The 14879-nt window shown below is 41.6% G+C and overlaps 1 protein-coding gene across 3 annotated transcripts in view; it reads right to left on the reverse strand.

Annotated features, from left to right (window-relative positions):
- CNTN5 (contactin 5) overlaps positions 1-14879 on the reverse strand; it is a 2223160-nt gene that overhangs the window by 178795 nt on the left and 2029486 nt on the right. For all 3 annotated transcript variants that reach the window (XM_082244684.1, XM_082244682.1, XM_082244683.1), the window contains one exon: positions 8449-8569. In XM_082244684.1, the coding sequence (XP_082100810.1) occupies positions 8449-8569 (121 nt within the window). The remainder of the gene's footprint in view (positions 1-8448; positions 8570-14879) is intronic.

Consider the following 14879-nt stretch of genomic DNA (forward strand, 5'->3'; position numbering starts at 1 on the left):
TCGTTTCAGGTAGATTCGTTATGTTACTTATTTTGTTTCATTATGGAATTATTTTAGTTAGTTTCAAAACTGGTTTGGTTTAATTTATTTTTTGTTAAATTTACTTTCGTTAAAATTTGTTTTATTTACAAATTTTCTAACGAACTCCAACTTTTCAGAACTATTAGAATTCGACCAATTTGAATTCTGTGTGAAGAACTAGCTGGTTGTTAAGCAGTGGGATGGTAAGCCGGCCGCCCGTGTCTTTACCAACCCTGAGTTCATAACACAGTGGTGTAGTGGTTAGCACTTTCACCTAGCAGCAAGAGGGTCAGTGGTTTGAATCCCAACCAAGACACTACCTGCCTGGAGTTTGTATGTTCTCCCTGTGCCTACGTGGGTTTCCTCCAGGTACTCCGGTTTCCTCCCACACTCCAAAGACATGCTGGTAGGTTAATTGGATCCTGTATAAAAAAAAGTAGCCCTACTATGTATGTATGAATGTGAGTTAGGGACCTTGGATTGTAAGCTCCTTGAGGGCAGGGACTGATGTGAATGTGTAATGTATATGTAAAGCACTGTGTAAATTGATAGCACTATATAAGTACCTAAAATAAATAAAATAAAGAATGCCAGCATTTGCCTGGCAATAGAAAAATGTACAAAAAATAAAAACAGCGTAGGGTCCCCCCACCAACACAAACAAGGCCCTTTGAGTCTGGTATGGACATTAAGTGAAACCCCACGCCAAAATAAAAAATACAAACTGCATGGGGTTCCCCCAAATTCCATACCAGACCCTTATCTGAGCATGCAGTGTGGCAGGTCAGGAAAAGGGGGGTTGAGGGCATGTGGCCCTTCCCAAACCATACTAGGCCACATGACCTCAACATGAGGGGTGGGTGGGTGCTTTGGGGCAGGAGGGGCTCTGCGCCCCCACCCCAAAGCACCTTGTCACCATGCTAGCAGCATTCTTTATCTCTACATTCATCTGTCAATGGGGAAGCCTGCTCATGGTTGTTAAGGATGCAGGCGGCCAGCCTGCTTCTTAACAACCAGCTATTTCTTCACATAGAATTCAGATCGGTCCGAATTTAACCAATCCAAATTCTAATCGTTCTGAAAAGTTGGATATTTTAGAAAACGAATAAACTAAACTAATGAACAAAATAAATTGTGACTTAGAAAATGTAATACTAGAGAAAGAGTCCAAGAAATACTAGAGAAGGGTCGAAGAAAATATTTCATGGAATATTTAGCTGGAAAATGATGTAAGGAGGTGTACTGGGATACGGCTGGGGCACATTTGTTTGTCTTTTAATTTGAAGGCCAAAAGAAGGAACATGAGGACCACACGTGGCCAACAAAGTATCAGCTTGACAAGCCTGTCCCATATAATACAAGCACTGGATCCCTAACCTATGATTGGAGGGGCACCAACCAGAAATCACTTTTAGTAACTGACCAAGTTGCTTGTTTTTGATTGGTTGCTGCACTGTAAATACCACTCTTTGCTTTTGACTAACCACAGATCAACAGATGCCGCAAAGCCTGCTAGGTCTGCCTGTTTAACCCTTTCATTATCTCCCTCCTACACATCTGATCCAAATGATGTCTCTGTGTGTGACCTTTAAATTAACCCTTCGCCCCCTTTACCCTGCACATTCACACATTAACCGTTTCATCTCCATGTTCTCAGTGCATGTGACCTGTACATAAACTCCTCCACCTCCTCCTCTCTGTATATGACACATAGGTGTTTTATCTAGCGTACCATTACCAAGCTCAATGTTTTACCCATCTCAATACCAGCATGTTTGTTCCTTTCCAAAACATTGTGGCAAAACAAATGAGATCACCTTGGGGTGTCTACTTTCCAAAAAGGGGTAATTTTGGGGGGTTTTCCTGTGCTGCACAGAAGGGTAAGATACAAGCCTATGGAATTTATTCTTCATCTGTGCTGTGCACGGACATTCACACTATAGTCTACATGGGACCTGCACAGAATTTATTAAAGAATGTGATATCCCAACGTTTCATCTTGATATGTGCCTGCTGTACCATGAACTTGTATGAAAAATTATCATGTTCTCTTTGTATTGCTTCCTTTGTGTGAAATCCCTGGTGTTCAATAGTAGTAGGTTCAATATCTATAACTCCATACCAGGGTTATGTATATTTTATGATGTGCTAAATTTTGTATGGCTTTGTACAAATAAAGTTGTTTTTGTTCCTTTTACACATAATTAATGGTGTGGTATCTGATTTGGGCTGTGAATAAGTCCCAAGGGGAAACATAGGACAATTAAATATTATTATTATTATTATATTATTATTATACAGGATTTATATGGCGCCAACAGTTTGCACAGCGCTTTACGTTAGGGCAGACAGTAAAGTTACAATACACCTCAATACAGGAGGAATCAGAGGGCCCTGCTCATTTAGAGCTTACAATCTAAGATGGAGGGTCAAGTGATAGAAAAGGTAATAGCTGTGGGGGATGAACTGATGAAGAAAAAAATAACAGTTGTTAGGTGGGGGCAGCAGAAGATAAAAGTTTTCAGGGATCGCCTAAACGTGGATAGAGTTGGAGATAGTCGGGTAGATTGGGGTAGGGAGGTCCTAAGGATGGGAAAGGCTCAGGAGAAGTCCTGAAGGCAAGTATGGGAGGAGGTGACAAGGGAGCTACAGAGCAGGAGGTCTTGGAAGGAACGGAGAGGACGATTTGGTTGGTATTTGGAGACTAGGTCAGTAATGTAGCTTTAATAAAACTTTTCTAATAACTAATATAACTTTTCTATGTATATTTTGTAGAAAATAATACTTCTGATTTACTCCTGATGAAGCTGGTCGAAAGTTCAACAAAACACGTAGAGATTTGAGACTCCAAGACCATCCAATCTTGTAGTGTTAGTAAAAGTATAAACACTTTACTGGAGGCTATTGTAAAAAAAACAATGTGGCGAGAGCCTTGGGGATGTTTGTATTATGTATAATTTCGAGAAATTTTAATATATAATTTGTACAATAAAACTAATTTTTTTTGTAAAAATGTTGCTGTGTTATGGGTACTGTTGAAAAATTCTTGTTCTTGGCGTTATGAAAAACCTAACCCGCTTGCCAAGATCTTCTTTTGATTTTTCTACCCCCCCCCCCCCCCACTTATGTTCCATTTTTATTGCATGTACAGAGCATGCGAGGGCTGTTCGCTACTCTGCAAAGTGTTAATTTACTTTTTACTCTTTTCAAAATACTAATAAAAATGATGGAAACAGAAAAGTATTTGTTCTATTTTTTAATTTTAAAAAAAATAGATTGGTCTTACAGTATATTCAGTGGTATCCATTCACACCTGAATGTTGTGTAGCTTAACCACTTGCCAACTGGGTAACATACATTTACTGCGGCAGGTCGGCTCTATTGCGTGAAATCACGTACCTCTACGTCATTCAGTGCGATAGCCACTAGGTGGCGCACGCACGTCGCCGGAGGAGACCCAATCGCACATTGACTGGAGAGAGGTGGAGCCAATTAGCTGGTCCAGCAGGCCCGATGGCTGACGGCCACCCACAATCCCTCCCGAAAGAGGCAGAATGACAGTCTGCCTATGTTAACAAGGCAGATCGCTGTTCTGACAGGGGAGAAGATGGAGAACTTGTGTTTCTGCTAAGCAGGAACACAGATCTTTGTTTTACCCCTATTAAAGCACCCCCCTCACAGTTAGCAAGCACCCCCTAGGGACACATTTAATCCTTTGATCGCCCCTGATTAATACCTTCCCTACCTGTGTCATTAGTACAGTAACAGTGCTTTTTTTTTTTTTTAGCACTGATCACTGTATTGGTGTCACTGATCCCCAAAAAGTGTCAAAAGTGTCAGTTAGTGTTCGATTTGTTCGCTACAATGTCGCAGTCTCACTATAATCATTGATCACTGCCATTACTAGTAAAAAAATAAATAAATAAATAAAAATTCAATAAAAATATCCGATAGTTCATAGACTATATAACTTTTACACAAACCAATCAATATATGCCTATTGGGATATTTTTTTTAACCAAAAATATGTAGCAGAATACATATTGCCCTAAATTGATGAAGAAATTTATTTTTTTAAATATTTTTTATAAAAAAATATATATATATTTTTTTTCAAAACTGTCGCTCTTTTTTTGTTCCTACTACAAAAAAATAAATACCGCAGAGGTGATCAAATACCAGCAAAAGAAAGCTCTATTTGTGGGGAAATAGGGACAACGATTTTATTTGGATACAGCGTTGCACGTGCAATTGTCAGTCAAAATAACGCAGTGCCGTATCGCAAAAAATGGCCTGGTCATTAGGGAGGTAAAACCTTCCAGGGCTGAAGATGCTGTAAACCCTTACATATACCCAGCGAAATAACCGGCCTCTGTTGATACATAGAGATTAATCAGATCCTCCTACATAAGTTACACCTGTCCATCTACAGCCGTTTTTCCCCTACATCCATTCAAAGTACAGAATTTATGAAGCTTGTCTGCGAGTTCAAAAAAAGAGGGAGGAGAGCTGAATTTACACTCTGCAGAGCTCAATGAGGAGAGTGCTGAGAGCTGATTGGAGGGAAGGGAAACTTCCCCCCCCCCCTTCACACAGCACACAGGAACAGAGCTGAGTCTGTCAATCTGCTGGAGGTCCCTCCCTTGTCACCATTTTTCTCCTGGTGTCAAGAAACCTTGTCAGAAGTAATTCATGCTGAGAGCAAAGGAAGGAGGCAACAGATAGAAATGACAGAAATGGAACTTATGCCCCGTACACACGTGCAGATTATCTGCAGACTTTTGTCTGCAGACTTACCTTTTCTATGTAGTGCAAGGGCCTGCCGGATTGCATACAAATTGAAAGTGTTTAGGTTTGACCTCATATTATATGGTTTTGGTAAGTCTGCAGACAAAAGTCTGCAGATAATCTGCACGTGTGTATGGGGCATTAGTGCTTTTAATTGAGACAAGTACTCAAGGGGGATATGCTTTGTTCATATTTCATATCTGAGGTTTAAAACCACTTTAAGGCCCCTTTCACACATGGAGTCCTTTAAGATCCACCTGTCAGCTTTTTGGGTGGATCTGAACAGACGCCCAATGCATCCCTATGGGGCATCGGATGTCAGCGCTGACATCCGATCCGATCTGTCAAAACCGGACGGATGGAAACCCTATTTTCCATCCGTCTGGCGGATTGGATCGGATCGGATGAGAACGAACAGACGGTCTGTTCACATCCGATTCCCCCATAGAGATGAATGGGGACCTGACAGCTGTGTCTCCGCACACAGGGCAGAGACACAGCTGCCATCCTCCTACTCAGTGGGGGATTGGCAGATCGATCCCCCCGCAGAGAAAAACTGAGTCTGCCTGGCGGACTCCATGTGTGAAAGAGCCCTAAAGCTTGTCAGTCAAAGCTTGAAAAAGTACATAATCATTGGATGTCATGTCAGTCTACGATCAGCTAGATGGCTTCATGGATCATAGTTCTACATGAAATCCATTTATATATAGAATCAGAGAAGGTCGCACCTGCCCGTATGTGTGTAGTGTGTGTGTGTGTGTGTGTGTGTGTGTGTGTGTGTGTGTGTATATATATATATATATATACATATTTTTTTTTTTTTTTAAATACATTTTAATATTAGCATTATATATGTATATATATACTGTATGTATATATGTATACACACATATTGCTATATTGTATAAATATAATATTATATATACATATAATGTTATATTGTTATATTTTATAAATATTATATTATATATACATATATTGTATAAATATTAAAATGTATTAAAAATTTTTATATATATATATATATATATATATATATATATATATATATATATACACACACACACACACACTACACACATACGGGCAGGTGCGACCTTCTCTGATCCTAATCCCCATCGGAACTCAGTAAAAAAATTAAAAAAGAGACAGGTACACAAGACAATAGACGAGTAATACATTCCAGATTACAGCAGATAACATGGGCAGAAAAAAGGATGTGTTTGATGGAAAAGATGAGGCTGGTTAAATGATGGATGGACTTCAGCTGTATAGTATGTTCCTTCCCCATGTAATCAGTGCTCCTTGACCTGCCATGTTTTCAGAAGTAAGCGGTTTGGAAGCCTTCCTGCACTCCCTATGATAAATATATGGCTTACAATGCTCAGATAAAATGGAGGTGACAGATTATCTACAGCAGAATTGATTTCGCACTCCAACTAAAGTATATTAATAACTGCTCTTTTCTTGTCATTGTCACCTGGGGAATAACGACAAAAAAAAACCTGTAAAAAATGTGAACAATACATTCAGTTCAAGCTGATAGTGTTCTTGTCACCTTTAGTGGCGGTTCACACTACAGCGATGTCAGACATCGCATGTGATTCGCACCGCACTGCTATGCAAATCACATGCGATGTCTGTGCGATGCAAATTCAGTAATACAGATTGTATGGCTGAATTCGCATTGCATTCAGACCAAAGTCGCGCAGGACCCTTTTTTTGGTCCGCACCAGAATCAGAGCGCACGGGTGTTCACACCTATGTGGATTCACAGGGTTCCCGCATTGCCCCAGTGTGAACGGGCACTTACTGCGATTAATGTCTTGTCTTATTAGCATAATCAAACTAAACATCTAGATGATAGCGAGTTGCTGATGTAGCTGAATATACACCTTTGAAGTTGTGAATATGAAATTTACATAGTGAAATGCTTACGGTTCTTTTATTCAGGGGTGTCAAACTCAAATGCATTGTGGGCCGCATCAGCATTATGGTTCCCCTCAAAGGAAGCATTGACAATAAAACCTAGAAGCGGATTGGTTTCTAAGCTGAGCTGCACCAGATTTTGCACTTTCCAGTTTTAGTAAATAATTCCCATTGCAACACAGGGAAGGAGACGGCTGCACAAAGATGCTGAATTCTTTTATGCTTTTTTTGTGTCCCATTGTGCGTTCTTTGTTTCCCTGGATACCTCAGGACACTATTCACAAGGAGAAAAATGCTCAGTTCGATTCAAAAGTACAAAAATATCTGTCTGTCTATCTATCTTTCTATCTTTGGAGTATCATAATAATAATAATAATAATAATAATAACAATGTATTATATATTTAATATGTTGCTATATCTGTAGAAACATCAGTATCTATCTATCTATCTATCTATCTATCTATCTATCTATCTATCTATCTATCTATCTATCTATCTATCTATCTATCTATCTATCTATCTATCTATCTATCTAATATCAGTATTATAATAATAATAATAATATAAATGATAATGATAATTATAATAATCATTTATTATTTTTCTATATCTGTGGGCCGGGGGGGGGGGGGGGGGTTGGTGTGGCATTAGATGGACCACACCATACCCCCCCCCCCGGACCACTCCAGCTCGCACACCACAGCAAACACCCCCCCCCCCCCCCCGGCGGCGGCGGCTTCCCCTGCGTCTCCTTCCTCCTCCTCCCCCTTGGCCAATAACATAGCCTTTCCTTTCGGCCAATCGGGAAATGGGTCCTGATTGGCTGGGATGGCGAATCAGTGTGATAATAGCGAATATTCATTCGCTATTGTCACACAACTGGGTGGGCTCGGGCGCAGTGCTCTGCGCCCCGAGTCCACCCCTTTTTTGAAGACCATGTCTCTAATCACGTGCTTAAAAAAAAAACCCTCATAGGAATCCATGCGTCCGGTGCCCTGCATGTAGATTAGGGGGCCGAACGCATGGATGGGGGGCGGCGCCCCTGCGACCCCACTGGATGGGCGGCCACTGATAATAATAATTTATTATTTTTCTATATCTGTAGAAATATCTATCTATCTATCTATCTATCTATCTATCTATCTATCTATCTATCTATCTATCTATCTATCTATCTATCTATCTATCTATCTATCTATCTATCTATCTATCATTAGAATATCAGTCTATGTCTGTCTACTAACTGAGGAAATGCTATTCCCCTTGATATAGGGAAGGACACATACATAATAATATCCCATAGACTTGAAAACCTCACACAGGTGCTGAATGAAGGACTTGGTGTTGGTTGTACAATGAGGTACCGGCCTGACACCGTACACAATCACATACATCGCACCACGCAGCTGCTAGGAAAGGAGAACATTCCGCTCATCTAGTACACTAGTTTGCACAGCACTGATTCATTAGTCAACGTGGCTGACCCACAATCGTGCATGAAAATGTAATTACTGTTCATCATATAGATAATTTGCATCAGACGCCTGGCAGTTGTGACATTTTAAAGGGCTAATCTTTAATTTCTGCTAATTTTAAACACTGCAGAGTTGGACATGGAAGATAGAGGCACCTGCAATGTACTGAGCACCGGAGCCCAGTGCCAGTATGACTAGGCAATAAATCAATTGGATGGTGTTAGCATACTCACCCCTAACAAGCAGTTCTGCTTCATCTGATACACTGTCAGCTGTGGTCTGCACCCTGCAGCCATATCTTCCAGCATGCACCAGAAGAATGTTCCTAATCATTAAATCTGCAGAGGAGGCTTGCTGCAAAAGAAATAAATGTCCAATTAGGTACGATTCGAAATCTAAATATGCAATATGCATCATAAAAGCACAAAACAGGCTAAAAAATCAACTTTAAAGTAAAGCCAAACTGAAACATATTGATAGCTGAAACACATACATTGCCAATACTTTGGAGATCTGCTCATGCCGAGTGGGCTACATTGCTGCAAAGGTGGGGGTGACAACACCTTTAAAAGCAAAATGGTTTGGCAGATTTTGTGCCAATGCCCACCTTCGTCTGTGGGCTTCTAGTGAACAAATCCACACAGCTCACACTTACCATGTGCTTTCTCCATCTTCTAAGGCAGTGGTCCTCAACTCCGGTCCTCGGGTCCCACTAACAGGCCAGATTTTAAGTATTACCTTGGGGAGATGCAGACTAGAATACTGCAATCACTGAGCAGCAAATGAGATCACCTGTGATGTAATTTAGTTATCTTGCAAACCTGGCCTGTTAGTGGGCCCCGAGGACCGGAGTTGAGGACCACTGTTCTAAGGCCACCATTGCATTTTCCTCTTCCATCCATCAGTTTGCAATCTAGGCACTCCCACTGCAGGGCCAGTTTTCATTTTCATATAGTGCATGACACCATTAAACTAGAAAGATTTAATGTGATTCTGCTAGCTTAAAGGGTCAGTTCACTATTCTCAATGCTAAGCTCAGATGCTACAGGGAGTCCAGCAGGGGTAGTGTTCTGTAAACCGGACAGGACTGGGGGGGGAGCTGACATTAGGGGCTTTTTTATCTATCCCAAAACAAATAAATGAGTACTCCTCAAATGCCCTCCAAACCTGCATCAGTTGGATCAGCATGGTGAATAGACTGCTGCAAGACAGACAGGAGCGGCTTATCAGGCTATAGTAGGCTTCAATAAAATGGTGGCCACACAGACATCGACACCCTGTTTCATGAATAGTTGGCTGCGGCTCCTTCCCTCCACCCACAGAGAACTCCTCAGCAAGTTTCGCCCTTTTTGTGGCTTAATCTTAGAGGCTGTCTATTATGAGCTTTTGGACAGGTTTGGAGGGACCAGCATACAGGTATGCAACTTGAATTAAGCAAACAATTTCTTTATAGCATTTACTGGGGCTCACTGACTACATGAGCCATTCATGCACAAAGTAAAAGTGGTTGTATGGTTGTAAAGGCTGAATGTTTTTTACATGTAGCACCCTTGTCCTACAAAGGGCTGCTAATACATTTAGTTGTGCTAGGTGGTAGCTAGCCTGGCTAATTTGTAGTCTTGTGATCATGGAATTTTCTTCCTAAGCCTGGTTTAGCTGTATTTCTTCCTTTTGTCAATATTTTGCACTGTTACCTCTGGCATTAGTGTGATTAATTACAGCGAGTCAGGTTATGAATATGCATACTTCTCTCAGCCAATCTTACTGGCTGCAGAGCATGCTGGGATAAGGTATTTATTTGGAGGAAGTCAGGCAGTCTTTGTCCTTTTCCATCCAGACCCCTGTCTGGGGTGGGTGTGGGAGGAACAGCGGCTGCTGGGTAGGCCTGAAGCCTGAGGCCTAACCATGTGCTCAGGGCTCTGTAAGGGAGAGCCTGCACACTGTCTGGAAGAATGAAGGAAAGGATGGAGACCTGAGATGAAGTACCAGAGGTGACTCTGCCATGAACCGGGGAACCATGGAGAGCCTGGGAAAGCATTAAGATGGAATCATCCAGAGAGTTCCCGCACCTTCCTGTGAGTTGAATACTGTTGCTATAGGAGACAAATTACGCTACTAAGTACAGATTGCTGGTTCCAGCTTAAAGACTCTTTTCCTGTACTGCTGTCTACCTTTTTTAAATTTTTGTCTAAGGAGTGTGCCAATCTGCTGTTTTTGACTAAGGGTATGCTGTGCCCTATCCCTCTCTCCCACGTGTGTCCTGTTGTGAGAAATAAACTTCTCTTTGTTCAAGCGGAAAATTGACTGTCGCCCATCTTTCTATCTTGTATACCACCCACCATGCCTAGTAACCTGCGCCCTGAGGAGGAATATCAGCCCTCCCTATCTCTGGGGGTCACCACCAGGCCTCTGGAGGTTAGGGGGGGCGCTACATACATTAAGATAAAAACCTTCTGTGCCAGTGAATTCCCCCAGCCCCCCCCATACTTACCTAAGTATGATCTTAATCCAGCACTGTGCACAAGAGCATCGGCTCTCCCAGGTCTGTCCAACCTAACTGGGCAGATTGATAGCATCTGGGCCATTTATTCCCAGTGAGGTCAATCAAACTCTGTGACAAGGGAGCAGGGGAAAGGGCCGAGCCGCCACGTCTGTGTTAATAGACACAGACAGGATGGCTTGGGTGCAAGCTCCCACCAGTGCCCCCCATAGAAAACAGCTTACTATGGGAGCACTCGCAGAAGATGAGGAGCCAGGATTGCCAACAGGGGACCCCAGAAGAGGAGGAATCGGGCCGCTCTGTGCAAAATTATTACACATAGCGGGTAAGTTTGTTATTTTAATATAATAAAAAATTAAGGTTTAATATCGCTTGTACTAATCCTTTAAACTTAAAATAAGTGAAGGATTTGAAGGTATATGTAAATAACCTAAATCTTTTTATCTCCCGGTCTCATCATATCTCTTGAATTTTTTTATGTATACTTTATTTGTCAAAATATATCTAAAATCAACCAAAAAAATGGAACCCATTTAGGTTACCAGTCCTTAGATGTAGTGGTTACATTAGCAAAGCATATTTTCAGCAAGTACACAAAATACCTGTTGATCTTGCCAGAAATGCCATGTCCTTGTCACTTCTTATGAGTGGAAAAGAAAGCACAAGGATCCTATCTTGTGTAAACTGCTAATCCCATCAATCCACCATGTAATGGAGATGAACAAAGACAGACATGCGTAAAGTGTTACTAAACCCAGGACCCTCCATTCACTATATCTGGTCTCCCACGGTACACAGAACATGGAAATGCTAAAGTTTTAGTAATTTTAAACTGCTAAATATCTCTTTCATCAGCAGTTAGAGCAGTCTTGTGACTTCTATCAGTGTCTGGTTAAAGCTTGTAGGAGGAGTTTTCATACTGCTCTGATTGTCCTATTTGGCTGCAGGACTCCTGACCCTCTGTCTAAACAGTGCTCATTGGCCTGTGCTGATCACATGCACTCTCCCAAGAAAAAAAAAAAAAAAACTCTCTAGCAATACACACCAAACTGATCATGTGCAGCTTGTCCTCTAGACCAGTGGTCCTCAACCCTGGCCTACAGGGCCCACTAACAGGCCAGATTTGCAAGATAACTGAAATACATCCCAGGTGATATAATTTGCTGCTCAGTGATTGCAGTACTCTAGTCTGCATCTCCCCAAGGTAATATTTAAAATCTGACCTGTTAGTGGGCCCTGAGGACCAGAGTTGAGGACCACTGCTCTAGACTCTGTTCTATCAGGAGATGGATTGAGGACTGTGGAAGAAGGGGAGGAACAGAGAAAACAGGATCAAACAGACTTTTTACACAAAGCAGAGGATTAACCCCTTAGGTTCCACAGTGAGTATAACAAGCATGCATGACTGCATACACAGACTGATTTTACTGTTGTGGGTTTAGTAACACTTTATAGTTCAGCCTGTGTGACAATCATGGCACCCTCCATAGATACAATGAAGGAATGAGTGTAGACATGGACTGACAAGGCGTGTGTTATTCACAGGTTCACCAGGTGAAAAATAAAGCAGAAAATTAATTGCAGCCACATCAAGGGCTGGTAGACTGCATTATACATTTTTGTTTTTGGGTTTTGATACACTTTAAAAGGAAAAGTCTACTAACACAAAAAAAACAACCCTATGAACAGACAATGGACAGCCGGCTACAGTATTTACATGTGCATAACAGAGTATAAAAGGTCATGCTGGATCACTGGCTTTTTTCTATCATAATTACTTTTTGAATCAGCTTTTTGTTTGCACAATGTTCTTTTCTGTAGCTCTCATTGCTGGGCTGACATATCATTTCTCTAAGATGTGCACTCCTGTCTAGGATGCATATACACAGATAGCAAGACGCTTCTAGCAGGCTAATGGACAATGTGCAACCAATCTGCTGACTGTCAATCACAAGCAAGGTGGGCGTTCCCGTCGTCATATCTAGTTTGTATAGACTGGTCTGCCAGTATTTGGGCTGAACGTGCTCACGCACTCTGTAATAGCACCTCAGCTTACAGTTCTCCTCCAACGTCCATGTCATAGGATGACAACTCTACTCTTGTACAGGGTCACACTGAGTGAGCGTTGTCATCTTATGACCAGAAATCCATCTGATGCCTCTTACTGAAGGATTACCAGGTGCAATAACTGCCAAAGCAAGCTTACAGAAGAAAAAAAAAAAGAACAAAACGCATAGTAGCGGCAAGCTACTATTTCTTACATTTTTATTTGTGAGTTTTGATACAATTACCTTCCAAACAAGCCATCCATGACTTCAAGAGTGGGATTCTATGATTTAATAAGACAAATAGGCTAACAACTTTCCAAAAGATAATTTTCCCCAGAACTTGGTGAATGTGGTGCAATTTCACTTTGGAAAAAAAAAAAAAAAACAGTCAAGCGCAATGAAAATAAAAACAGCATTTTTGCTTTCAAATGATTGGATGATGGAAGTCAGCAGAGCTTATCCTCATTCACCAATATCTGGGGATACTTCCCTGGCAAAGTGCAACTTCCTTTGTAAAGTGAACAGTCTATTTGCCTTTACTAAATCAATCACAGAATGCACATGTAAATACTGAATGCAGTGGCTTTGAGTTACTTAACCACTTGCTGACCAGCCGCTGTACTTATACTGCGGAAGGTCAGCTCTGTTCCATGAAACAACTTACCTGTACGCCGTTTCGCGGGATAGCTAGTGGGGGCAAGCGCACCGATTGGCCTCAGGGGGAGTTAATCAGCGGGGGATTCCTGTGTTCATCACTGACAGAACAGTGGTCTGCCGTGTTTACATCGGCAGACCGCCATTCTGTCTCCACAGGGAGTGATTGCGGGTGCTCCACGGACGCACCCACGATCACTCCCCATGGTGACAGAACGGCGGTCTGCCAATGTAAACACGGCAGACCGCTGTTCTTTCAGTGATGAACACAGGAATCCTGTGTTCCTCCTATTTGGAAACACAGGTCCATCCCCCACATAGTTAGAAAACATCCCCTAGGAACACATTTAACCCTTTGTTCGCCCCTGGTGTTAACCCCTTCCCTGCCAGTGTCATTATTACAGTAACAGTGCATATTTTTAGAACTGATTACTGTAGTAATGCCACTGGTCCCCCAAAAGTGTCAAAAATGTCAGTTAGGTGTCCGATCTGTCCGCCGCAATGTTGAAGTCCCGCTAAACATGGCTATAAAAACAAAATAAAAAAAAGTAACATAAATCTTTCCCCTAGTTTGTAGACGCGATACCTTTTGCGCAAACCAATCACTATACACTTATTGGGATTTTTTTTACCAATGTGTAGCTACAAAATGTAGCAAAATACATTTTGGCCTGAACTTTTTATTGGGAATGTTATATAGCAGAAAGTAAAAAATATTGCTTTTCTTTTTTCAGAATTGTCGCTATTTTTATTTTTTTTTGTTTATAGCGTAAAAAATTAAAATCGCACAGGTGATCAAATACCACTAAAAGAAAGCTCTATTTGTGGGAAGAAATTACATACATTTTATTTGGGTACAGCGTCGCACGACCATGCAATTGTCAGTTAAATTAACGCAGTGCCGTATCGCAAAAAATGTCCTGGTCATTAGGCCCCTTTCACACAGGCTCCACCTGTCCGTTTTTTTGGGCGGATCTGAACGATCCCCCCATGCATCTCTATGGGGGATCGGATGTCAGCGGAGACATGTCCGTTGACATCCAATCCGATCCGATCCGTCAAATCTGGACGGATGGAAACCCTATTTTCCATCCGTCCAGCGGATCGGATGGGATCTGATGAGAACGGACCGACGGTCTGTTCCTATCCGATTTCCCCCATAGAGATGCATGGGGAACTGACAGCTGTGTCTCCATACACAGCGTGGAGACACAGCTGTCATCCTGCTGCTCAGCGGGGGATCGGCGGACGGATAGTGTGAAAGGGGCCTTAAGGGGGTAAAACCTCATGGTCCAGAAGTGATTAAAGTAAATTGGCTGTAAATTTAGCAAGTGAAGTTACACTTTGCAAAGAAGTTTCCCCAGAGCTTAAGGATTGCTTAAGGATTGTGGTGAAAATTCACTTAGCATAGAATACCCAATCACATTTAAAAGGAAAATTTAAACTTTTTTTAATTTATCTA

The sequence above is a fragment of the Pelophylax lessonae genome, assembly GCF_965119305.1.
Source record: "Pelophylax lessonae genome assembly, chromosome: 2".
Taxonomy (NCBI): Eukaryota; Metazoa; Chordata; class Amphibia; order Anura; family Ranidae; genus Pelophylax; species Pelophylax lessonae.